General features: G+C 37.4%; 1 protein-coding gene across 2 annotated transcripts in view; it reads left to right on the forward strand.

The window, feature by feature from the left end:
- Positions 1 to 23860, forward strand: part of LETM1 (leucine zipper and EF-hand containing transmembrane protein 1) — a 38080-nt gene that overhangs the window by 2214 nt on the left and 12006 nt on the right. For both annotated transcript variants that reach the window (XM_068943567.1, XM_068943568.1), the window contains exons 2-10: positions 1843 to 1900; positions 4840 to 5296; positions 10284 to 10427; positions 12170 to 12307; positions 15520 to 15723; positions 16223 to 16342; positions 17159 to 17290; positions 18492 to 18671; positions 19347 to 19499. In XM_068943567.1, coding sequence (XP_068799668.1) covers positions 1843 to 1900; positions 4840 to 5296; positions 10284 to 10427; positions 12170 to 12307; positions 15520 to 15723; positions 16223 to 16342; positions 17159 to 17290; positions 18492 to 18671; positions 19347 to 19499 — 1586 coding nt within the window. The remainder of the gene's footprint in view (positions 1 to 1842; positions 1901 to 4839; positions 5297 to 10283; positions 10428 to 12169; positions 12308 to 15519; positions 15724 to 16222; positions 16343 to 17158; positions 17291 to 18491; positions 18672 to 19346; positions 19500 to 23860) is intronic.

A 23860-nucleotide genomic window follows, 5' to 3' on the forward strand; every position in this document is an offset into this window, starting at 1 on the left:
AGGAGCTCTAAGCCAGCTTTTACCTTTTCCTGATCTTCCATCTTTGTTCTACCTGTCTGTAGCAGGTAATGTTCCCTACCGGGTAGGACTTGCATTTTTAGCACTGGAATCTTTCATACAGGTTAGGTTGTGTAGGCTTCCTGCCCGCTTTGGTGGGGGGGGGAGGCCTCCTTTTGTTATTGAGATGTTTCTTTGGCAGTCTAACTTCTTGTCTTCCCCTCCCCTCCTCTCCACAATACCTTCTGATTGCCCCTTGTGATTTGGAGATGTCTCTTTTCCTCTAATAGGTTATTTTGCTGGGGAGGGTTTTTGTCAAGTGGTTTTGGTGATGCATTTTTCTCAGAAACAGCTACTTAAGGTTTTGTCGTAGCTTATACCCTAGCTTTGATGATGGAAAACATTGCCAGTACCATGTACCTTGCTGTGTCTTAGGATTAATCAGAAATAGTAGGTTTCAGATGGGAGAAATATAATTGCAGTATGCTTGCTTCAGCCTGCCATTTTTGTTGTGGTTACAGCAAATTCTGAAAAAATTGGCAAAAAAAGGGCATAGGCGTTTGGAGTCCTGCTGATGGGGCCATCTTCAGTTCTGTGTAAGAGTCTTTTCTTTTTGCACTTAGTATTGGCCAGCTGTTGAGTCTTAGCAACAAGGTATCAGTACAAGTCTTTTTAATTGTTTTGGTGAGTTTGTTTGGTGGTTTGGATTCTTTTCTAGTGGACTTGTGGATGATTTACAGCAGTTGTAGATTGGGTGCGGTGGTTAGGTAGCATTTTATGTGGCTGATGGTGCTTTGATGTAGTATTTCTCAAACTTATATTTCTTTCAGACTTGACCCTTTTCTGGGGCACGTGATCCAAGTTAGAGATTTTATCATTTGGTGATCTCCTCGGTTTATTGCCAGGATCGGTGCTCCTTGGGTCTGTACCTGGACAAAGGTGCCCATTTAGATCTGAGTCCTCCTTGTGGACTTTGGTGCTAATCCTGGTTATTATTATAATGGCATCTGAGTTACTGTTTCAGTTAGAATTCATTTGGTGGCACATCCTGCTTGCTGAGAAAGTCAACTATTTATATTTATTGGATCAGTCTCTTGTTCTTTAAGACAATTTGTATCCTTTGCAGAGAGATCCAGAGGTATGGCTATTTTTACCTGGTGATAATCCAAATGGACAGTAATGTATTAGAATGTCGTTGTGGTTCCACCTCTCTGGTGATGCGTGTTCAGATTTGTACTCAAACTTCCTCTGTTGTCCTGCAAAAGAACATCTCTCTCCTAGACACTTGGTTGGTGCTCCATTTGGATCATGTAATAGCATGTTATCATGGAACCATTCAGAAATTATATTGCTCTGAGTGCAGTTTTTCTGAGATAGTCACTTATCTGAAGGTGTGCCTGCGTATATGGAATTCTTGGAAATGTTGGCTGTTACCAAATTGTTTCCCACCCTTCTCCTTTTTATCCTGTGAGTCAGAGGATTACAGATTGGGATAAATGAGTAGAATATGGCATTGCTTTATTATACTGGAATAGGATGACGTATTTGGGCGTGAGTAATTCACATGGTTACTACTAAGGCAAAAAAAAAAAACCCTCCAATGTTGGATGGTTAAGATGTGCAATCATCCAGATGTGAGTGTGCATACAAAAAATGCATCTTCGGGAACTCTGTTTTTGGTTAAGGAGCTTCTTTTTTGCACTTTCAGTAGCAGACATTTCTAAGAAAAGATCAGCCTTTTAAAACCAGTCATATATATCAGTGTATAAATCACTATAAAGAGAATTCTTTTCCTGCATTTCAGAGTGAATGCTAATTCTTATTTTTTTTTGTTTTCCTCCCTAGGTAACTTGGGGGATCGAGCTTGTCTTACCTGTACATCTCTGAGATTGTCAAACAGTATGTAAGTAAATATGAACTTTTTTCTGAACTCAGAAGTGTACTAAACAGTCCACTATGTTTTTTAATTTCTCAGTCTTCCAGACAAAACATGAAAATGTTAGCTTCAGCTTGTGTTATTGACAGATGAAAGGAAGTCTGAGTATAACTCTGCTCATCTGCTTGGTGGTTATCTGGGAGAAGGAAAGTGGATTATTTCTTTTTTTTCCCCACTTTCTCCTTTTTTTGTCTTATTTCTGATCTGAAAGCGATAGTGCGTTAATCTTTTGTTCTTGAGTGATTCCACATGACATCATGGGAAATCGTGGGAATTTTGCATGCTTTCTGCTTAGAGTTCCATGGTAGCGTAAACATTTGATCAAAACCGGTATTGAACATAACTGACAGTTAAGGGTATATCGTTTGAGCTGTATCACTAATATTCCAAGGGAGATTACTGTATGTTACAGCCTTGGATGAGGTTATCCTAGAAGATGATATCCTTTTCTGAAAATAAGTCCAGCTGCTGCATGCTTTGTGAAACTTACGCAGTTGAATATTGACAGAATCCATTCTGACACTGGGCTCAAAAAGGCGTGTGTGTGGATACAAACTTCCTAAAACCCGTCCTTGGAATATTAAAATCTGCATTCTCTAGTCTGTTTACAGTCTAACTGCGCAGGAAGCAGTTCTCAGATTTCCTAAGCTTCTGCTTTAACGTAAGGATGTGTCTCTAGAGATCACCTTTTGATACGGAACATAAAAGTAATTCCTTTCTTTTTCAGTCTTTTATAACTTAGTGTATGTGTAGTGAAGCTAGCTTGTATAAAGCATTTTCAAATTATGGTTTACTTTTTTAAACTAGGTTATTGTATTGGGCCTCACTCTTGGAGAAATAGGAAGTTAGTGTTTTAAGTGTATGTAACACGAGAAAAATGTTGAGATAGAAACCTTTGTTATTTTTATGAGAAGTTCTTTAGCCAAAAGCTGTTGTTAACATAACGTTGTTGCTTTAACTATAGCAAACTAGTGTCGCCACCTAACCCAGATCCAAAAGCAAGGGGCTCTAAGGATACTGAGGACAGCAGCGGTTTTTTTCTTTTGTTTATTTTTCCATTTTTAAAGAGGAAACTTGACCTTTCTATTTCTCTGCTTACAAGAACTACTCCTGCTCTTTCTCCTCTGTTGCTGAACTATGCTCTTAAATTTTCTTTGGCATGCTATTTTAAAACAAAAAATCAGGAGAAAAAATAGTACTTAATATTTTTGTGCCCAAAAGTAACTGGTGAAGAAGATAGTGTAATGTAAATGAATAACTAATCCATAATTACTTATGAGATACTCACTCTGACACAAAATATTTGAATATACTTGTGATGTGGGGTAGTTCTATTGCATGGACGTCTCTTTGTGCCCTAATAGCTCCTCTTTTGGTGCTACAATAAAAATGTTATTTTGTCTTTAAAAAGTACTTAGTAAAGTCTAAATGTTGCCTGTCCTTTGTCCCATCTGCAGACAGGCCGTTATTAAGGTTCATCTTTGTACAGTTTGGAAGAGACGGGGAAAGAAACCCGCCTTCACAACTCTCAGAGGCTTGGGATACGAGTTTTATGTGCTACATGCTGCTAGTGAGAGTTTCAGTGTGTTCAGAGACAGGCATTTCTTGCGAATATATTTTACTGCATATTCTGAACCTGTGCTGCAGAGCTCCTCTCCTCTCCGCTTCCAGAATTTATAGGTGGAACTTAGTCTGTGGATCTGGAGCTCTGCTGTTGGAAAATTCCTTTATATAGAGACAGAGTGGATTGATCTATACGGGTGTTAATCTGGTTTTGAATGTGTGGTTTTTTTTTTTTTTAATTGTAATTCTCGCTAGTTAATATCGGTTCAAGCGTGTAGTTTGGTAGAACTTACAGCGAATTAGGAAAACATACACAGCTGCAAAACCAGTTAAGTTGTGTGTGTTTTTATCTGACCATTGGATGGTCAGATACTTAGTTTTACTTTTAAAAGAAAAACATTATTCATTCTTTTCTAGCTTATAGTACTAATTTAATCAGTATTTTCTGTTTGTTCAAAGCTCTGTTTGAAAGACATTAAATGGATAAAACTGCTAGAAAAATTCTTTTAGAAACTAAAGATTAATTGAATAAAAGGGAAAAATTAAGTTTAGGAAGTATTTAGAAGTGAAAGTTTAGTGAGTGAGGGTAGTGCTTACAAGTGTGCAATAAGCTTTTATTTTCTTTACAGTATTCTTCAGAACTATAGAACTACTTTTAACCTGTTTTTTTACTCACTGAAGAAAAGTACACTTTCGGCTTCAAGTGTTTATTTCTTTTTTGCTAGTACAAGGGCTCGATGAACAAAGACCCTAGCTAGCCTTTGAGTAATGCTTTCCTTCTAACTTTGGTTTACATTTAATTAAAGAACAGAATAAGGTAGAAGTCTGTGGACCCTATATGCATCAACTCAATACCGTGATGGAAGTTTGAGCATAAGTTTTCTGTTGAAAGAGGAGAACTAGAGGCAGTGAGATAACAGAGGAGGAACTATAATCAAAGGGGATTTCTCTGACACAAGTTATCTTTCCCCTTACCCAGCACCTTTCCCAAATTTGTAACCTGTGCTTTCTTTAAGTATCTTGTCCAAATAGGAGAATTAATAGAAAGGTATTTGTTACTCACGGATTTACAGATTTATTTTTATATTTAGCTTTCTAAGTGGAACGTACTTTTGGATGGTAGTCTTTAAGTCAGGCAAAATAAGCTACTTCTTACAGATAATTTAAAAGAAAATACCAAACAGGTTATTTTTGTCATGAAGTAAAGCTAATCAGCCTTTTCAGGAGTAGACTTCTTGGTCTGGAGCTTCATTAGTTTTTTCCTTAGATACGTGCTAGATGTTTCTCAAATGATGCAGCATCTATTGCTAATTTTTGAATGCTTTTTTTTTTTTCTTTTAAAGGACTGTACGCTTTAAACATTGCGCTAGTGTGCCTCCTCTTTACGCATACTCCAAGAAAGATCACTACTGTTGTTGGACTAAAGGGTCTGAACGAATGTACTTTTCTGTTACGAGCTCCTCTGGCTCATGGACACCGCTTTCAGCTGTGGCTGTTTTAGGTCCCCGGTATCTTCCAGTTAGATGGTGGCATTCTTCTCATCCTCTTCAAGATGACTCCATGATTGAAAAATCACTGAAGTCCTTGAAGGACAAAAACAAGAAGTTGGAAGAAGGAGGTCCTATATATAGTCCAACAGAAGTGGAAATTGTTAAAAAATCTCTTGGACAGAGGATTGTGGATGAGATGAAGCATTATTATCATGGTTTTCGATTACTGTGGATTGACACAAAAATAGCTGCAAGGATGCTCTGGCGAATACTTCATGGGCATGCTCTGTCTCGTCGAGAACGTAGGCAGGTACTGAATAAGTATCAATTTAATTTACTATCATGAGTGATTGTTCCATTTTTATTTCATCTGAATTGGTTCTCTCAGTTTATTGTTCCTAGAATTAAAGTTGCTATGTGTCTTTCTGCCCCTGTCACGTGGACACTAAAAGTTTTGGGTTGGACTCCAAACCATTTTTAACTCTTGTTTCCCATTATTAATCTAGGAACCTGTAATTAAAATAATAGAGTATTTTCTTTAGTTATGTGACTAATCTGTTTGTAAATGATACATGATCATATATATTTTTATTGCTTATAATTACACCTAATCTTTTTTTAAAAAGTTGACATAGATTAGTTCACAGAACGCTTCACGGAAAAGTAGAGAATTCTTCTTGTTTGGGGAGTGGTCATCAATTGTGATTTGTTCTCAAGTTGCTGTCCTTCTACGTGTGTGTACATGGTTACTGTCTCTGTTTTTTAACTTTAGCTGGAAAAATAGAGGGAAATCACTTCTAATAAGGGTTGGATTTATGTGAATTCTGTTTTGTTTTGTTTCATTTCTTCAACAGAAGAAAAGCTGCAGACTCAACTGTGTGATTGATATGGAGATTTTATTGCTGTTTCATTTATAAAAGCATTTGTCAGATAACCTTATTCCGAAAAAGAAGAGTTGAGAAAATTCTTAGTTTTATACTTTTGCTTCTCCTTATGGCATCTAGTTTACATTCTCTGAAATGCTACTGTAGGAATGCTACTGATAATTCTAAGGGAGAGGGAAGAGGGGGTGGAAATAAAACTTGGCGGGCAAAATAAGAGTGCTTTCTTACTAGGACAGAAATACTTGAACATTTTTTCAGTAGTACTTTCAGTTCCTGCATGAGGTAAATATGTTTATTCAACTAGAATTAAAAAATACTTGTATATGTTAAGACTTGATCTGTCAAGTGTTTTTATATGGAAAGGTTGTAAAATAATGTTAGCTGTTTTAAAATTGGCATAGTCTAACAAAAAAAAAAAACCCAAACCAAAGCAGTTTATGAAAGAATGCATTGGTATTCAACTTTGCCAGTTTATTTGTATTCATTTAAATGTGCTGATTTAATAGTTCTCATTTTACTGTTTTCAAAGACAAGATGTTTTAAGTAGTTTACACGCATGAAATATTCAAGTCTGTCTCTGCCTCTCTTTTTTTCTTCTGGTTATTGCTGGAAAAAGTATAAGAGAGGGGAAAGTCTTTGTGTTTTGGCAGCAAGAGTGAATAATGCTGCTTGTAATCAGGGTCCAGTCTCTGCAAATTGTGACAGGCAGTATGCTAGATTCACATGTGCATCTTTTTAAAAAAAATTATGTAAAATGTTCAAAAATAAGAGTATTTGCTCACCATTTTAATCATTTCTTGATCAAATTAAGTACATAACTGAACATTTTTATGGTTAGTTTAAGAACATCACATCGTGGCCAACGTTCAGGCACAACTCTTTTACTATCTTTACAAGATTAACAAGAGCAAATGTTGTGTTATTTCTCATGTGGCATGTTTTGATATTTGAACTTTTTCTACAACAGTGCTGGTTGATGGTGTTTGATCTTAGTGTCCTCATGATACTTATTTTGGCACTCTTTTTTATGCTGATTTACAAGTTTGTTTGACAGTTGATCCAGCCGGAAAGATGTCCAGCAAAAAATAAACCTATAGTGGTGTAAGAGAGGATGTTACATAGGGCCAGGAAAGAGGGCAAGAAGTTGGCAGCACTTTTTGAAGAAGCAGTTAGAGCTTGTGCTGGCTGACTTAACAGCTTTGAAAAACTAGGAAAACTAAGTAAGAAAAATTAATTTGTCTTTTAAAGCAAAGTCAGAAGCTCCTCACAGGGCAGGAATGGAACCATTGGTTTTCATGCCTGTCTTGTATTCACTGAACCATACTAATGAGAAATTATGTCTTTCTGCTGAAAGATCAGTACTGTGTTCTAGAATGCACGAACCTTTAGAAGTAGTATTTGCATTATCTTTGGACAGGCGTGCACTATTCAATCAATAGATGAATTTGTTCATTTGCTTGTTTTTTAGTACTGCCATCTGGGGATAATAAAGCTATCTTTCTCATAGCGGCTTAGTGGCCTGGCATTTGGCCTTCCTGAATTTTATTTTTGTTTGCAAATGTATGATTCTAATATCAATTCCCTTGTCTTAAATAAAAGAGAATTTTTTTTGCACAGATGTAAACTAGTGTTTTACACTGATGTAGCATGTCTCTTATTTAATGGTTAGATTTGTGTATGCGTGTGTATGTGCAGTCTAGTGTAGTAATTTTGGAAAAAAAAAATTGTAACATCTGCTATCCTGTCACTCGCTCCATCTAGTACTAGGTTATGTGTTTTCTTTATATGGAGGTTGAGTGTGTCTTATCTCTTGAATGGAGTCATGATAGGCTTAGAACCTAGGGTCATTTGAAAGCAAACCAGCTCACAACTGAACAAAACCCTTTATAGATGCTTATTTTAAACGTTATTTTAAGTCTATTTCAGTGCAGTGTTTATCAGTTCAGCCTTAAAGTGTAGTATTGAGACTGATTTAAAGAAGTCTTAAAATTTTTACTCCAGATAGACATAATTTAGTAAGATTACTGCTGAACTTCTTTTAAAAAAAAAAAAAGAATTAATTAATCTGGAATGCATACTGCTTTAAATGTTTTAAACTTTATATGAGCTGACAGTCCCTGGGAAAAATCTTATCTTTACACAGACTGAGAAATGAGTTATTTCTGCTTGCCCTTTCCTTCCTCTTTGGAGGCAATAACGAAAAGATATCCGAGTAATCTAACCACATCACAAGTAAGAGTAACATGGCTAGGGCAAGTCAGCTATTACTTTTGTAAACCAAAAATCAGTTCCCAAATTCTGCTTGTACAATTGCTGGTTGGTTTGGATTCGGAAGGGTCACAGGTCTGCAGTTAGGAGATAAGTCAGGAAGAAATAAAACGTGCAAAATATGATACTTGCTGTCAAAGACCAATTGCTTGAGTGCTGCTTTCTGTAGCAGGATAGTTTGGGACGTTGAAGCGAGATGGCAAATACTGCTAACCTTGTAGTGCTCGTACGCTTGCCACAAACTCCCTGCTTTGAGGAGGAGGAAAAAGCGGGATGTTATGGTATGCTAACTGTAGCAGGAGATACCGAGTAGTCACAAGCTTTTCATGCTGTGCTTCCGAATAATTTGTGTGTGATCACGCACTGTTGTATGAAGTTCCTGTACAAAGCTGTTTTTCTTGGGTTAGCGTAGCGGCAGTTCCATGGTTTGTGTAAGCAGATCAAGACGCTGCTGCTGCGAAAAAGGCCAGTCCTACTCAGTGTCTAAATGCAAGTTTTCCATCCCTCCTTTTGGCTGGCACTAATTCTTCTTTTGTGTGTCTGTGTACATATTTATGGGTTAGTTTTAGTTGGATCAGTAATGTACCTTGAGGATGTGTGACTGCTCATGCACATTAATGACTCTCTGTACGTTATCTTAGGTTAGCACTAGGTTGGCTTAATCTGGTTGTAAAACTGCTTGTTTAGACTTGGATTTCACCTCATACAAGTGCTTTCACACTCATTCTGTACGTATAGAGATACGAACGCTGTATTATGCTCTATATAAATTTTGAATGGGGAGAGTGGGAGAGAACCTTCCTGTTCTTCTTTGTGCATTGGCATTGGAATTTTCTTCCAAGTCGTTCTTGCATCCTTTTGAAATCTCATAGTTGTTTATCTTCTGTTGTTAGGTGAATGAGAACATCTTTGAGTCTGTAAACAGTGGACGAACATTTCCTTTCTGTGAAATTGAATTTTGTATATACAAAGAAAAATACTAACTTTAGAACAGTGGAGTTTGTGCTTTTCCCAGACTACATTTTAGACTTTGGTTGGTTTTATGCTAAGAAAACTCTGTAGTTAAAGTTTTACTGGTTTCATATTCTAGCAAAGCAGTTCTAGAGGACATGCAATTTATACTGGCTTTTGCTTCTGTTCCCCTGGATTGGCATGAGCTTTGTGGGGAGGGAATGGAGGGGGTGGTATGCTTTTACTTGGGTAATAGCATTTATGTAGCCAGTTCTTGCCAATCATAACTGTGTGTATTAGGTCATGATGTTGATTGACAGTGCTGTGGCAAAACCGACTGTAGTGTACATCTGGCCTTCGGTCTCTGATTTGCAAACTGACATTATTCCTAATACCTCGTTATTTGCTTAGTAAAATGAGGTAGAGTGAAGCAAAATCTCCGCTCCCTGATATAAACGAAGTTATTAAGCTTCCAGCTAGCGCTGAAAGATTTGACTATAGTCTGAACTGTGTAATACATATGTTTGTGAGTGTATAGAAATTAGAAAGACTAGTTCATGCAGTTCAAGATCCAGTAGCAAATGCATTTGCCTGCTTCAAAGGATTACTGCTCTAGAAAAGCTGTGATTAAAAAAAAAAAAAAACCCAAAACCAAAAAACCAAAACCCAAGCTGGGCACATTACACTGGATTTCAATGTATGTTGCAATTGTTGCAAGGCAGAGGAGGAGGGATCTTTCATTTTATTCTTGATTACTTCGTCCGTAGTAGCTCATGCATGTAAGAAGTGACGGAGCGCAAATAAAGATGAATAAAAGAAGTTAAGCAGCTTTAACCGCAACAAACGACCACCTCCTGTTTTCAGGTGCTTTTAAGAGGTTTAAATAGGATACTTGCTCAATTATCTTATTGAGACACAGTGAGGCTTTTGAAATACTTTCTGTAGTGTTGAAAACTGGTGAAACTCTGGCACTCTGTAGTGTATGGCAACTTTAAGAAAAGATAATGAAAACTGACTTTGTCACATCCTTTTTGTCCCTATTACTTTAAATTTCCTTTGTAGTTTTTATACAGAGAGAGAGAGAGAGAGAATGTGTGTGTCCTTAAACTGTAGTGTGAATGTTCACATCAAGTATTTTTTAAATGTCTAAAGTGTTGCTTATCAATACATCTGATTATATATTTTTTCTTTCAGTTCCTTCGAATTTGTGCTGATCTCTTCCGCTTGGTCCCTTTCCTAGTTTTTCTTGTGGTCCCATTTATGGAGTTTCTGCTTCCAGTAGCTCTTAAGTTGTTCCCTAATATGCTTCCCTCTACATTTGAGACAAAATCTAAAAAGGTAAGTTTGAATTTATAGTCCAGTCAGATGTTTTGGAAAAATTCAAAGCCAATATTTAAAATATTACTTGAATGTGTTTTAGGCCTGCTGTACGTGTTTGCAAATCTCATTAAAAGTCATGATTTAGTTCTTGATGGTAGAGTGCAGGTGCTTCGGTTTGTTATAAAATTATACCTGTTCAGAAAAAAAGTTGTAATACTTTTGTTTTTGTATTTACTGACCTCATTTATCTTGCTAGTCCAGGTGATGTTTTAATTTACAGATTATTTTGTTTGATAACAATTTCAGCAAGAGTATAGGACGGTTTACAGACACTAGGTTGTTTTCATGATTCACAAAGACTTATATTGCCTTATAAATTGATAACATACTATTACTAGATGATATTTTTTAAAGCCAGAGTTAAACTTGATGCTTTATACTTTGATATACAAAGTATCAATAGATTAAGAATGGAGAAGTCCACCTAAAGATTTTTGTAGCTACACATTTAAGTAGGGTTGGGCTGTCAGTAATTTGAAGGAAACAGTGTTGCAATGCTTACAGAATAGCATTTTTGTTTCTTCTTTTATCATATGTAGGCCAGAGAACTCCTTTATTTTAGTAAATAAATACAGCAAAAAAACTTCTATTTGAAAAATGAAAATGAAATGGAAAATAGTGCTCCAAATTTGCGTAGGGGCGTCAAAACTTGAAATGCATTTATTTAAGGCTGAAGGGGATTTTTATGGTGGTCAGTCCAGATAATCACAGTATAGATCTTGCTACTTGGCCAAAATTTTTTTGTAATCACCTAGGATGACTTGCATCCTCTGTGCTGTCAAAAAATATTTTTCTTCTGTATTTGGGGAATGTTTTCCCCCTTCCTTTATACTGTTTTGATGATTTTTGCTGTTAACTTCTAATAATGAGCCAGTGCCACTCTGATTTTCCTTTTTGTATGTATAAGTATTTCAGCTCTCAGCCCTGAAAGTTTCTCCTGACTTTTTTGCTTTCCTGATGCCCAATTTCTGTAACTTTTACAAAACACAAAGGAAAGCTGTGAAACCTCCTTTCTCCAGTTTGCACTGAGATGAGCGGACTGTTTTAACATTTGTAGTCCTTATTCTTAATGTGAGGTTTTTGTGTGTGTACTGACTATTTTAAAGAGTTTGTATACGTTGTTCTGTTTAAACTGTACTCTTTTAGTTGATTTTTTTTCAGCGTTGTTTAGAGTTTTGGAAAAACTTTCACAGAGCACAAAATAGTTTTGTATGCAGTTTATACATATTGAGCTCCCAGTCAGTCACAGGTATAATCAAATCACAATTACATACTTGCATCTGATAACTGTAAATTTTAGTTCTATGATGAATTCCTCTTTATTAGGCTAAGATTTTAAAACAGAATTTATATGTGCAGGATATAAGACTTTGGCAGTTGTTTGTGGTTTGTTTGTGTTTTTGTTGTCTTTGTTTTGTTTTTACTAATTCAGGAGATGAGCATTAGTATTAGCAGGTGAGGCCATTCATGTTGTACTTCTCTTTGTTAGCATTGCACCTTATGCTGCATGGAGCTTTGAGTTGATCATCCTCTTCTTTGGTGTGATTTGATAATCTGTAAGAGCGAATGTCACCTTATGATCTGTGTGTAGGAACGGAAGTTCAGAAGTAATGCAGATAACTTGTCTGAGGGCAGCAAAAGCAGTGTTAGTGCACATATTTCTGGAAAAGACTCTTTAAACCAAGTATTTTCTTTAACAGGAGGAAAGACTGAAGAAACAGTTGAGAGTAAAGCTTGAATTGGCTAAGTTTCTTCAAGATACAATTGAGGAGATGGCCTTAAAAAATAAAGCAGCCAAAGGAAACGTCACAAAAGACTTTTCAACATTCTTTCAAAAGGTAAAAATTCAGAAAACGCTTTCTGTTCCTACAGGAAAAAATACAGCTTGAGTTATTTTATTTGATCTGCGGTAATTATCAGTTATCTTTATTCTGCTGGATTTGAAGGGGCAGGATATAATATTTTGTTTAGGATAGATTTCATGTTTTTTATGAATAGTACTTCAGTGTGCTGAAGTTTTACTGTTCTTAGGTTTGGTATTCCTGCTGGCACTTTCTATTTAATATAGAAATAGTATATTTCTGCTCATTTTTGTCTCATTCTCTTATTTTGTTCATGAGTTGATTCTAACATCAAAAAGATTACGTGTGTATAGTTGTTTCCCTGTTTTTATAAACACTGGTTAAAAGAAGTCAGAGAAATGTAAGTTCTTTTCTCGTTAACTGATGAAAAGTCACTTACATTGAGGGGGAATGTAAAATGTGAATTATTTGCTTCTTTTGTCAAACTTAATTCTGCATATAAAAATAACTTTTTTAACCTACAATCTCTGTACTGTTTAAATCCTTTGGGATACTGACTAGAATATGATATGATACGGGGTTTTGCTAGTATGCAAGTACTGAGTTTGGTATGAAATTCTTCTACTCACAGGCAGATACGGGAGCAGAGACTAGATCACAAATATCTGCCTCCAAAGAAAGTGCCGGTTAGGCTAGATACTGCGTTCTCTGTTATTCCTCTTCGTCTTGGTTTGAATAGTCAGTAAACGTGCATGTTTGCACAGTTTTAACAAGAAGATTGAGGGTTTCCTTCCAGGAAGTTGTAGCTAAGGTATTTTTCATCTCTCTAGAGAATATCTATTTCAGTCTTCCTGGGGTAGGATTTAACTTGGTCCTCGCACATTTCTGGCTTCTCTGGTTGTGGAGATCTTGAATAAGAGATGGAAACCAACCACCATCGTATTTCACTTCCAGGTGCTTTTTTGAAAGGAGGAGCGTATATGGCTCCCCTTTAACCGAAGGGAGGCCTTTGCCTTTCGCAAAGAGAAAAGGCTTGTAAGCCTTGGGATTTCAGACCTGAAGTTTACATCTCCTGTTAGCTATCTTGAGCTTTTCCTGCTTGTGAGTGCTGAGCATAGAGATTAAAAGAGTGGGGTACTGAGGAGCGTGGTGATGGCAGTAAGTTACCTCAGATAATGGTATTGGCTGTTGGCAAGTTTTGCCAGTCAGTATCTGCTTGCAAAGTCGCATATACTTTGAAGCTGCTATGCATCCATCAGTTTCTATTCTTTTTCATTTGCAGAAAAAAATCAAAAGGCTAGTTGTAACAGTTAGTAGCTGAAGCACTGGTGCTTCTCTGTCTGCAGACTCTGGGAGCGTGCCGCTGCCGTGATTCATGTTTGGAACATTTCATTTTCAACTGACAGAACCTAGTAAGAATTTAAATTCAGGGGTTAATTTCCACAGAAGATAATGACGTATCACTTCACATTCACTAGAGGAAGTCTCCAGTTCCTGTGATGACTAAAAGAAGTTTCAAGCCCTGCCTTCATTATGTATGGGTGTGCTTTTTACAGCTATGGCTTTCTCACTTGTGCCATATAGACAAAAGTTATTGGTCTCATTGAGGCGTAGTAGAAAATAAACATCAGAGCAAAAAGAAGCTTAAATGAGTCCCACCTTTTTTCGTCGTTCTTATAGCTGCTTCTGCAATGACGTATTTGATGTTATGGGAGTTATTGATTATGGGCTTAAGAGGCGTGCTTCAGAATTCCAGAATTTAATCTGTCTTGCTTTGTACATGAGAATAGCTGCGATTCACGCTCTCAAGGAAACAACTGCTAACATTAAGATTTTCTTTTTCTTTTTTCTCTGCAAATGTTTGACTCTGCCAAAATTTGGCTTTAATAAAGAAGAAAATGCTTTCTTTATTTTTAAAGTTCTACTTCTGCCTCATGTAGTGAAGGAGCTGATGAAGTGGAACAGCTAGGTCTTTGACCTTTGTTTCTCTGAGTTTTAGTTTCTCTGCTACAGGGGTACCCGGGAGGTTAATAGACTCAAGAGACCATCTTGTCTCGTGGTTTTTTTTTGTTTTTTTTTTTTCCCCCTTTACTAAATAGGTGTTGCCTGAAAGACTTGACTTGGCAAGTAGAGCAGGTAGTCATAATAAATCAGGTTATATAGATTATATTAGGATTTCAGACTGTACTTGATATCACTTAGCTTATATTTTCTTTTCAAGGCTTAAAAAAGATAGAGGGATTGGAAAAAGTGCTTTTCTGGATATCTACGTACTTAGTATTTAGACTGAGGGTGTTAAGTGACTGGAAGTTAGTATTTGATTATTAGGTTCTGTAGGTTTTGGATTCAGTAATATCACTAATAAGGATTTGATGTAGTACTTAAAATAGAAAAATCAACATTTATATGAAAAATAACGTTCTACTATGCCCTGATGAGACTAAAGACTAATTTTTTTTTCTTCTTGGAACTGTTATTTTCATTTCTGGTATTTGGGTTTAATTACTGTGAAATGCTGTTTTGCGGAACATGAAAGTTTTAACTTTTCATTGGTATAAGCAATTGCATAGAATTTGTCATCAGGAAGGATTCAGAGTACTTTCCTAAATAGTGATTTATACTTTGGAATAATTTTGGTTTTATGTACAAGGGCATTTGCACTGAGGTGCTGCAGAATAGTTAGGAACTGCAAACAAAACAGTATTGTAACAAAAGCGGTTGTGGAGAGAACTGAGGTATGCAGGTGTCCAAGTTGGCTATTCCTAGGGACACCCATGTTGCAAAATTTTTGCCATTGGAACTGAGGATGTACTTTTCACTCTATTTTGACAGGATGATGCTTTTAGCATGCTTCTATGTTTAGTGAGTACCGTACCAGAAAGAATATTTGCCAGTGTCACTTCTAGAGCAACTATTTTTTCTCTCTGATGTTTTTTTGAGGTCTCTCATAGCAACACAGATGCATCTAATTTGTTTTAATTGTTTTTATCCGAAGTATATTACGCAGTGTACTCGGCAGCTGTCAACACTATCAAGACCTTGGTCTTTTATACTAAATACATACAATTTCTTGAACAGTACCCCCCACACCACCACCTCCTTCCTTAACTTCCTTGGGTTCTGTTTCCTATTATCGGAATTGATGCAAGGTACTTTACAAATGAGGAGAATAATATTTATTGTTCAAAATAATGTTCAACCATCACGCTTGCTTTGAGAGGCTTTTTTTTTTTTTCTTTTCCTTACAGATCAGGGAAACTGGTGAAAGACCCAGTAACGAGGAGATCTTAAGGTTCTCTAAGCTATTTGAAGATGAGTTGACTCTGGACAATCTAACCAGGCCTCAGTTGGTGGCACTTTGTAAATTGTTGGAACTTCAGTCAATTGGGACAAATAACTTTCTCCGCTTCCAGCTGACTATGAGGTTGAGAAGCATAAAAGCGGATGACAAAGTGAGTCATTCCAAATAATGAACTTTATTAATAATGCCTATATGTAAGAGTAATGCGTACATATAATTATTTTCCAGGCACTTTCCTTTTATTTGTCTTAATTAAAATTAACTATTAATTAAGTGTTAATTAATCATAAAAAGGCTTGAAAAGCTTAAAATCAGAAATTGTCTTATTTATAAAGAAAAAGCCAACCCTTTTATCTACCATTAATTGCAATGGAAGTAATTACCTTAAAAAGAAAAATGTTTCTGTGACACTACAATTTGTCAGAGTTGATCTAACTTATAAATTTACAGAGAGGTTGACATGACAATTATAGAGCTGTTGAAAACTGCAGTATCATGTTCACTGTTGTTTAAAAAGTGGAGGCTATTTTGTGTTACCCCAGCAGCCTCTAGTGGCCGTTGTAAAAATACAGATTTCTGGGTGTGCATACGTAGTTGTTCTTGTGTTTTTGAGCTGTTACACCTTAAAGGTTATTTTATATTTCGTACAGCTGATTGCTGAAGAAGGAGTTGATAGCCTGACTGTTAAAGAACTGCAGGCAGCGTGTCGTGCACGAGGTATGAGAGCTCTTGGTGTAACAGAGGAGCGTCTCAAGGAACAGCTTAAACAGGTGTGTTTTTGCAAGACCAAATACACAGACCTAAATTCAATTGCCAACTCTGTCTTCTACTATGATTCTGATCAAGTCCTTCTTGCTTCTGTTCTTATCCAAATTTTTTCATAAAATAGTATTTCTCCTTAAAAAGCTTTTGTTACGTGTACTGTACAAATACATAGTGACAATGGATTTCTGTTTTTTGACTGGGCTATGGTGTTTTGATGGAGCAAGTAAATACTTAAACACAGCTAAAATATGTTTGGGGTTTTGGTTGTTGGCTATTTGTCGTCTTAATTATTGAACTGAATTACTCTGTAAGGAACTTTCCTCCTAGTAAGTCAGTTTCTTGTGTTTTGGTGTTGCCTGGTTTAGAGGAAAATGCATGTGAAACAAAGCATGACTGCTTCTTCAGTTCCTCCTCAAAAGTAGACTGAGCCCATTTAGCCTCACAGATCATAACTGTGTAAGTTGCCTAATCTCTGTCAGTATCACATGGGTCACTGTGGCTGAGGCCTTTTTCTTGGAAGACAGGCAATGGAAATATTCAAAGGAGCAGTTGCAATAGGGGATCACAGTAGAGCAGTACTTTGTAGAATCGAACTCTAGCTAGGAATGACTGCAATCACTGTAATTCTTTGCCTGTTATACCTGTATGTAGTTCCTGTGCTAGGATAGTGATTGGTAAGCAGTTGATTCTTTTTTTTTTTTTTTTTTTTTTTTTTTAAGAAAAAGCTAGTGTTTTACATTGTGTGTGCGCCTAACTTGAACCATAAAAAGAAAAAGAATTCCAAAAATTGAAGATTTTTATTTTATCTGTTGAATTTATAGTGGCTAGATCTGCACCTGAACCAGGAAATCCCTACTTCATTGCTTATTCTATCCAGAGCCATGTATCTTCCAGATACTCTTTCTCCAGCTGATCAGCTTAAAACAACACTTCAGACACTACCGGAGAGTGTTGTAAGTATCGATTTATATAGTCTATAACTAACTTTCAATGTTATCACTGAAAACTTGTTCAGTGCAGTTGATCTTGCTAGTCCTTTTCTTGCCCTTGAAAAGGTCAAACATGGATAGGCTTAGTTGAGTGACCTTAAACGTGGAAGAAGCTGATATTTAAAGTATTGAATGTGTTTTAGGCCTGCTGTATGTGTTTGCAGAATCTCATTAACACGGTTTAGTTCTTGATGGTAGAGTGCAAGTGCTTTTGTTATGAAATTATACCCGTTTAGAAAATAAAAAATGAACTACACCTCAAGCAAGATAAAGATGCTAAGGTATGCAGTCTTTACAGACTGTGTTGCTATATTAATTGTGATTGATATCAGATGGGGCTGAAGTCTGCGCTACTTTATCGACATTATTTTTCTCTAGATATTGATGATTTTAGATGATTCATCTAAATTCTAGATGAATTTAGATTCTTTTTTTCACCTGTAAATGGAATTTCTCAGTCCATGGTTCAGAACGACAGGAGAAACTGCTGATCAGATTTCCCCCCTTCATGAAGAGTTCATGAGATTTTTGTCATGACTGAAATTCTGTATTAAATTGGAGAGTGTGTTACATTGTTGTGACAAGAGAAGTGGAAATCAACCTACTTGTTTAGTCTTTTAAGTCCACGCTGTATTCAAAATCATCCATTGAAAATTGACTGTGAGACAGGTTGTGACGTGTCTCTTGACCTACTGATTTCTCTTTGGCCCTGGAAGTTGCCATTGTTGGACTTAATTACTTGTATGAAGGTCCTCTAACTGAGTCTCCAAAGCAACTCCTTTTTTTATCCTGTAGATTTTCTGATATGAGTTTTACTGTGGCCAAAGTTAGAAGGTGTAGATAAAATTGCGTTATCCTCTTAAGGTTCGTTCTTTCACCCTTTTGTCTTGAAATTTCGCCATTTCTTTCACTATTTTGTCTTGCAAATGTTAATGTTGTGATGTTGAGAGTGAAATGATTTGAATAGCAGCTTCATGATCTTGAGAGAAAGAGAATGAAGAATGTTTGCCATTTAAAAGTGGAAAGTTCTGATTTTCAAAGAAAGAGAATCATTTCTTCCTGAGATATGCCAAAGTGTGGTAGTTTTAGGGTTTTTGAGTGTATTCGCTGGCATGCCTGTACCAACTCAATAAGATAACAAGCAGATTTCTTATGTTATGTTTAGGCCAAAGAAGCTCAGGTCAAAGTGGCAGAAGTTGAAGGTGAAAAAGTAGATAATAAAGCACGTCTGGAAGCAACGCTTCAGGAAGAAGAAGCCATCCGAAAAGAAAATCAAGAAAAGGAGATGGAAAGGATGTCCGAAGCTGCAGAGAAAGCCAGAGAAACCCTTCAGGTTGCAGCCATGGTAAGTTCTATTTGTAGTTATTGAGAAATAAGTGTGTCAGGAGTGTAAACATTAGCATGTTATGAATGCTTGTTTCCTTTGGTAATTATTGCCTCCATTCTGGGTACTGTCTGCAAGAAACTGGACTTTAAATCCACATGGATAATCTTGGAAGACCTCAGAGCGGGCTAAAATACAGTCTTTTATGTATCGCAGTGAACCCTTCTGTAGCTCATATAATCTCTGATTTCTCTTCTTTTTCCTTAATTAGAGTAATAAGAGAAACTTTATTTCTCCACCAAGGGAATTTTTTTGGGGGGTGTGTTTTTGTTGTTGGTGGGTTTTTTTTCAGTTTTTCCTTATTTAAAATGTTCTCTGTAATTATTTTTGTATTTGGCCATTTTCACTTATCATTACCTTGTGATGCCATTGGTGTAACACTGAATGTAAAAGCTGACCTGCTTTACCAGTGATTTAAGCTTCAAATGTTAACAGGCATAGTTCATTAAGTGGAACTGGTTATTTTAATATGAAATTGCTCAATATGTTGCGAGCTTTTAAATATTGTCTTCTAATAAAATCTACACATCTACTTTGTCAGAAAAGTTTCTATTTTAAGAGGCTATTCTTTACTGATGTTAATACAAATAATGTTATCTTTGTTTTAATTAAACTGCTTGCGGCTTTGAAATTTAGAAAGAAGCGGAATCCGCAGTGGATCTTGAGGCAGCTCGTCTGCAAGTTAAAAGTCATCTAGCTGTGGGTACTGAACAAGAACTGGCAAGGGTGGATATGGCAATGCACTTGGAGACACTAAAAGATACAGCACCAGTGTTGGAAGGCATTAAGGTAATTTGTGTAATTGTTTTTATGCTTTTCAACATAAAGATTCAAAACATCCATATAAGAATGATAAGTTGCCTGGGCTGTCCTTCAGTTTTAACCTTCTCACCACGTTCTAGCACTTATAAATAATTAGCAGGCTTAAATTCATTTTCTTAACCTTCAAAATAGAAATTGAGGTCAGCACAAAAAAAGTATGAGGATCTACTTTATCTGTCTTTATTATTGAAACTGATATGCCTAGCTGGGGAGGGGGGTATGTGCACTCTTTGTAGACTCTTTGTGGATCTATGCTTATTTGCATAAAAATAACATTTGAGGAGGGGAGAGGGCAAGAATAGATAAAAGATACATTTTTATTTTGAAGGATTAAGCTAAGACCGAAGGATTAAACTAAGACCAAAGGATTACTGTGGAACTAGACTTTTCTAGGTTTGTACTAGACTACTAGATTTGTATTGACTTCTTTCCTACTTATATGGGAAGCATATATATCCTACAGCAACTTTTATGTACGCTCTAGCTGTTTCTTTAGTTTAATGGTGAACGTAATTTATCCCACAGTTAAAGTAACAGGTTAATTTGCAGGATTAGCATACTTTTGTCACAGTCAAAGCATGCTCTGTTTAACCATTTGTTAGCTGGCTTGGTTTGGGCTGGAGAAATTGTCCAAAAGTAGCTCATGCAAGAACAAAGAAACATTTGAATTTAGCTGAATGTTTTTGTAGTCTTTCTTCTTAAATGCATTTCTCTAGCTTTGAACTACTGACTCTTACAAATACTTACGAGAATTGAATGCGTGATTCTCAGTCTTGCAGGCAATTCATATCGTGCCTTATCTACCCAGGGGTTGTTAGGTTCATAGGTTATTTCAGGTGGGAAAGGACCTTAGGAGGTCTCTAGTCCAATCTTCTGCTCAAAGCGGGGTCAACTATGAGATCAGACCGGGTTACTCAGAGCTGTGTGCATTTGAGACTTGAAAACCCCCAAAGGTGGAGATCCCACAGGCTCTCTGGACAGCGTGTTCCAACACTTGACTCTCCCAGCAGTGAAAAGGTTTTTCCATACATCCATTTGGAACCTTTCGCGTTTCCATTCGTGTTTTTCGTCTCTTGTCCTCCTACCATGCACTGTAATCAGTCTTACTGACTGCCTCGTAAGTACTGGCAGGCTGCTGTTAAGTTTCTCCTGAAGCCCCTCTTTTTGACGCTGAGCAAGCCCGGTTCCCTCAGCCTCAACTCACAGGGCAATTGCTCCAGCCCCTTGTCCCTTTTGATGGTTCTCTGCTGAACTAACTTTGGTTTACTGATCTCTTTCCTGTACTGGGAGTGCCGAAAACTGAGGGACATAGTCTTCAGATGTGGTCTAACAAGCCTCAAGTAAAGGGGGATAATCACTCCACTTGGTCTACTGACTATGCTCCTGTTGATTGTAGCCCAGGTTGCCATTAGCCGCCTTTACTGCCAGGGCATGCTGTTGGCTCGTGCTCACCGTGCTGTCTGGCTGTCAAACCCTTTCCAGCAGAGCTGCTCCCCAGCTGGTCAGTGCCTAGCCTGCATCAATGCGTAGGACTCTTCTTTCTGAGGCAAAGGCCTTTGCGTTTGTCCTTGTTGAATTTCATAAGGTTGCTGTTGGCCCTGTGCTTCATCCTATGCCTCTCTGAATGACAGTCGTGCTGTCAGGCATATCTGTTACCCTCAGTTTGGTGTCACTTGAAAACTTGAGAGCGCACTTCATTCACTTCTTCCAGCTCTCTGATAAAGATGTTAAGCAGGACAGGTCCTAGTACCTGCTTAACCCTGCAGTACTTCACTTGTTACCAGTCTTCGGCTAGAACATGACCCATTAATCATCACCTTCTGAGCCCAGCTCTTTATTTACCTATCTAATTGTCTACCTGCAGACCATAGCATCACAGTTTGTGTCCAAGAGTATCCTGTGAGACAGTGTCAGAAGCCTTGCTGCAGTTGAGGTAAATGACATCCATTGCTCTTTCCTAGCCTGTAAATCCAGTTATCTTATCTTAGAGGGCACACAGGCTGGCAAGGCATGATGAATAAATCTTGGGCAAGTCTGCTCACTCTTCCCAATCACAGCCTTCTCCTTCAAATGCCTGGAAATACGTTCCAAGAGATCTCCCTCCGTTTCCAGGTTAGCATGACCATACTCTGGGGTACGTAGTGTATGATCGGAAAACAGGTTAGACATCAAGGTAGCAGGTTGTTTAAAGCACATCACTTTTCAAGGGATTTAAATTTTCTTCCCCGGATCAGGATCCGAAACAAATATTTACAAAAGACTGTGAAGTCTTTAGATAACTTAAAGGAAAAAGCTAAATTCAAAAACAGAAATTAATGTTTTCCATTATGACTGACAAAACCCCTTGCTATTGTTGTCATAATCTTAATTTGAAGTTATTTTGAAATACAAATTCTGGGGGGGCTTGTATTCATATATATCAGTGGCTCCACAAAGTAGATGTTGAAAGCTGCCATAAAATAGCGCGCCAGAACAGTTATGCATATATTCGAGAACAAAATAGGTTCAGAACGAGTTCAAAAAATTATTTGAAAGAGTTGCTCTTTCAGCACTAGACATGAAAACCAAATCAAGGTACTTATTTTTTAGCAGTTTAGAAATTAAGATTGTGAAATGAGTATTTCACAAGTGACTAGACTTTGTATTTAATCTTGCCATTATTGACAATAATGTTGTGTGAAACAGGTGTTTTGAAAATACAAGCTACTAGTAATATTGTCACATATAAGGGAACTTAAGAGATGAGGGAACTTTTCTGTAGACTTTTTTCTTGAGGATACCAGAAATGGGACTTCCTGATGTGTATTTTCCTCTTTAGATTTTCTTTATTTTGTTGTCCTTGGAGTTTTGTTCTCCTTCTGCCTGGAAAGTCTCATAATAAAGAAAGTGATATATTCCTAATAACAGTTCCTGCATGAGCATGTCTGTTGCGTGTGTTTCGTAGTTTTGTTTTTAGATGATTGTTAAGTACCTGCTTTGCATCTTGCTTAGTAGCAGCTTTTTTTGTTGTTGTTTTGAAACGTCTTATTATTAGCTGTCGCTATTTTCTTTCATGCTGCACAGTTTGAAACGTGGCACAAGTACCTGTGTATTCAGGTCTGGAATGTGTTCTACCTCTCTAGCGTTTTAAAATTGAATGTATTAATTATTACTTAGAATATTGCTATTGAAGATCAAGGAGGTTCGTTTTTATGTTCATTTTATTGTTGTGCCACTTTTACAGTAAAATAGCATATTTTTCTGTCTAGAACTAGATTCATAGACTAGTTGAGGTAGGAAGGGGCTTCTGGAGACTCTCTAGTCCAACCAACCCTGCTCAAAGCACAGTCAGCTAAAGCAGGCTGCCCAGGACCATGTCCAGTCAGGCTTTGACCATCTTCAGGGATGGAGACTCTTCCAACCCTTTGGCAGCCTGTTCTGGTATTTCTTCACTGTTACAGTAAAAAGCTTTTTCTTAAGTTTAAATGTAGTTTCTTATATTTCAGTTGTGCCCATTGCCTTTTGTCCTGTCCCTGGATACTACTGAGAAGACTCTCTCAGCCTCTGCTTGTATGTCAGATGCTCCAGTCCCTTTAATCATTTTTTGCGGCCCTTGCCTGGACTCGCTCCAGCATGCCCATGTCTGTCTTGTTCTGGGGAGCCCAGAACTGGACACAGCACTACAGGGGTGTCTCACCAGTACTGAGTAGAGGGGAAGGATAACCTCCCTTGACCTGCTGGCAACGCTTCTCCTAATGCAGCCCGGAATGCTGTTGGCCTTCTTTCACACAGGGGCATGTTGCTGGCTTGTCTTCAACTTGTCCACTAGGACCCCCAGGTCTTTTTCTCCAAAGCTGCTTTCCAGATGGTTGGTCCCCTACATGTGGTGGTGCAGGACTTTGTACTTCCCTTTGCTAGACTTCATGAGTTTCCTGTCAGCTCATTTCTCCAGCATGTTGAGGTCCCTCGGAACGGTAGCAAAACCATCTGGTGGTATCACCCACTCCTCACAACTAGTCTTATCCACAAACTCGCTGAAGGTCTGCTCTGTCTCGTTATCTAGGTCACTAATAATGATGATATACAGTATTGGCCCCTGTATTGACCCCTGGGATACTCCACTAGTGACTGGCCTCCAGCAGGACTTTGTGCTGCTGATGACAACTCTTTGAGCCCAGCAATTCAGCTGATCTGCAGTCCACCTCACTGTCCACTTATCTGGCCCATACTTCATCAGCATGTCTGTAAGGTTCTTATGGGCGACAGTGTTGAATGCTTTACTAAAGTTGAGATAAACAACAGTCACTGCTCTTCCCTCATCCACCAAGCCAGTCATCTCATTGTAGAAG

The sequence above is a fragment of the Struthio camelus genome, chromosome 4 (assembly GCF_040807025.1).
Source record: "Struthio camelus isolate bStrCam1 chromosome 4, bStrCam1.hap1, whole genome shotgun sequence".
Classification (NCBI taxonomy): Eukaryota; Metazoa; Chordata; class Aves; order Struthioniformes; family Struthionidae; genus Struthio; species Struthio camelus.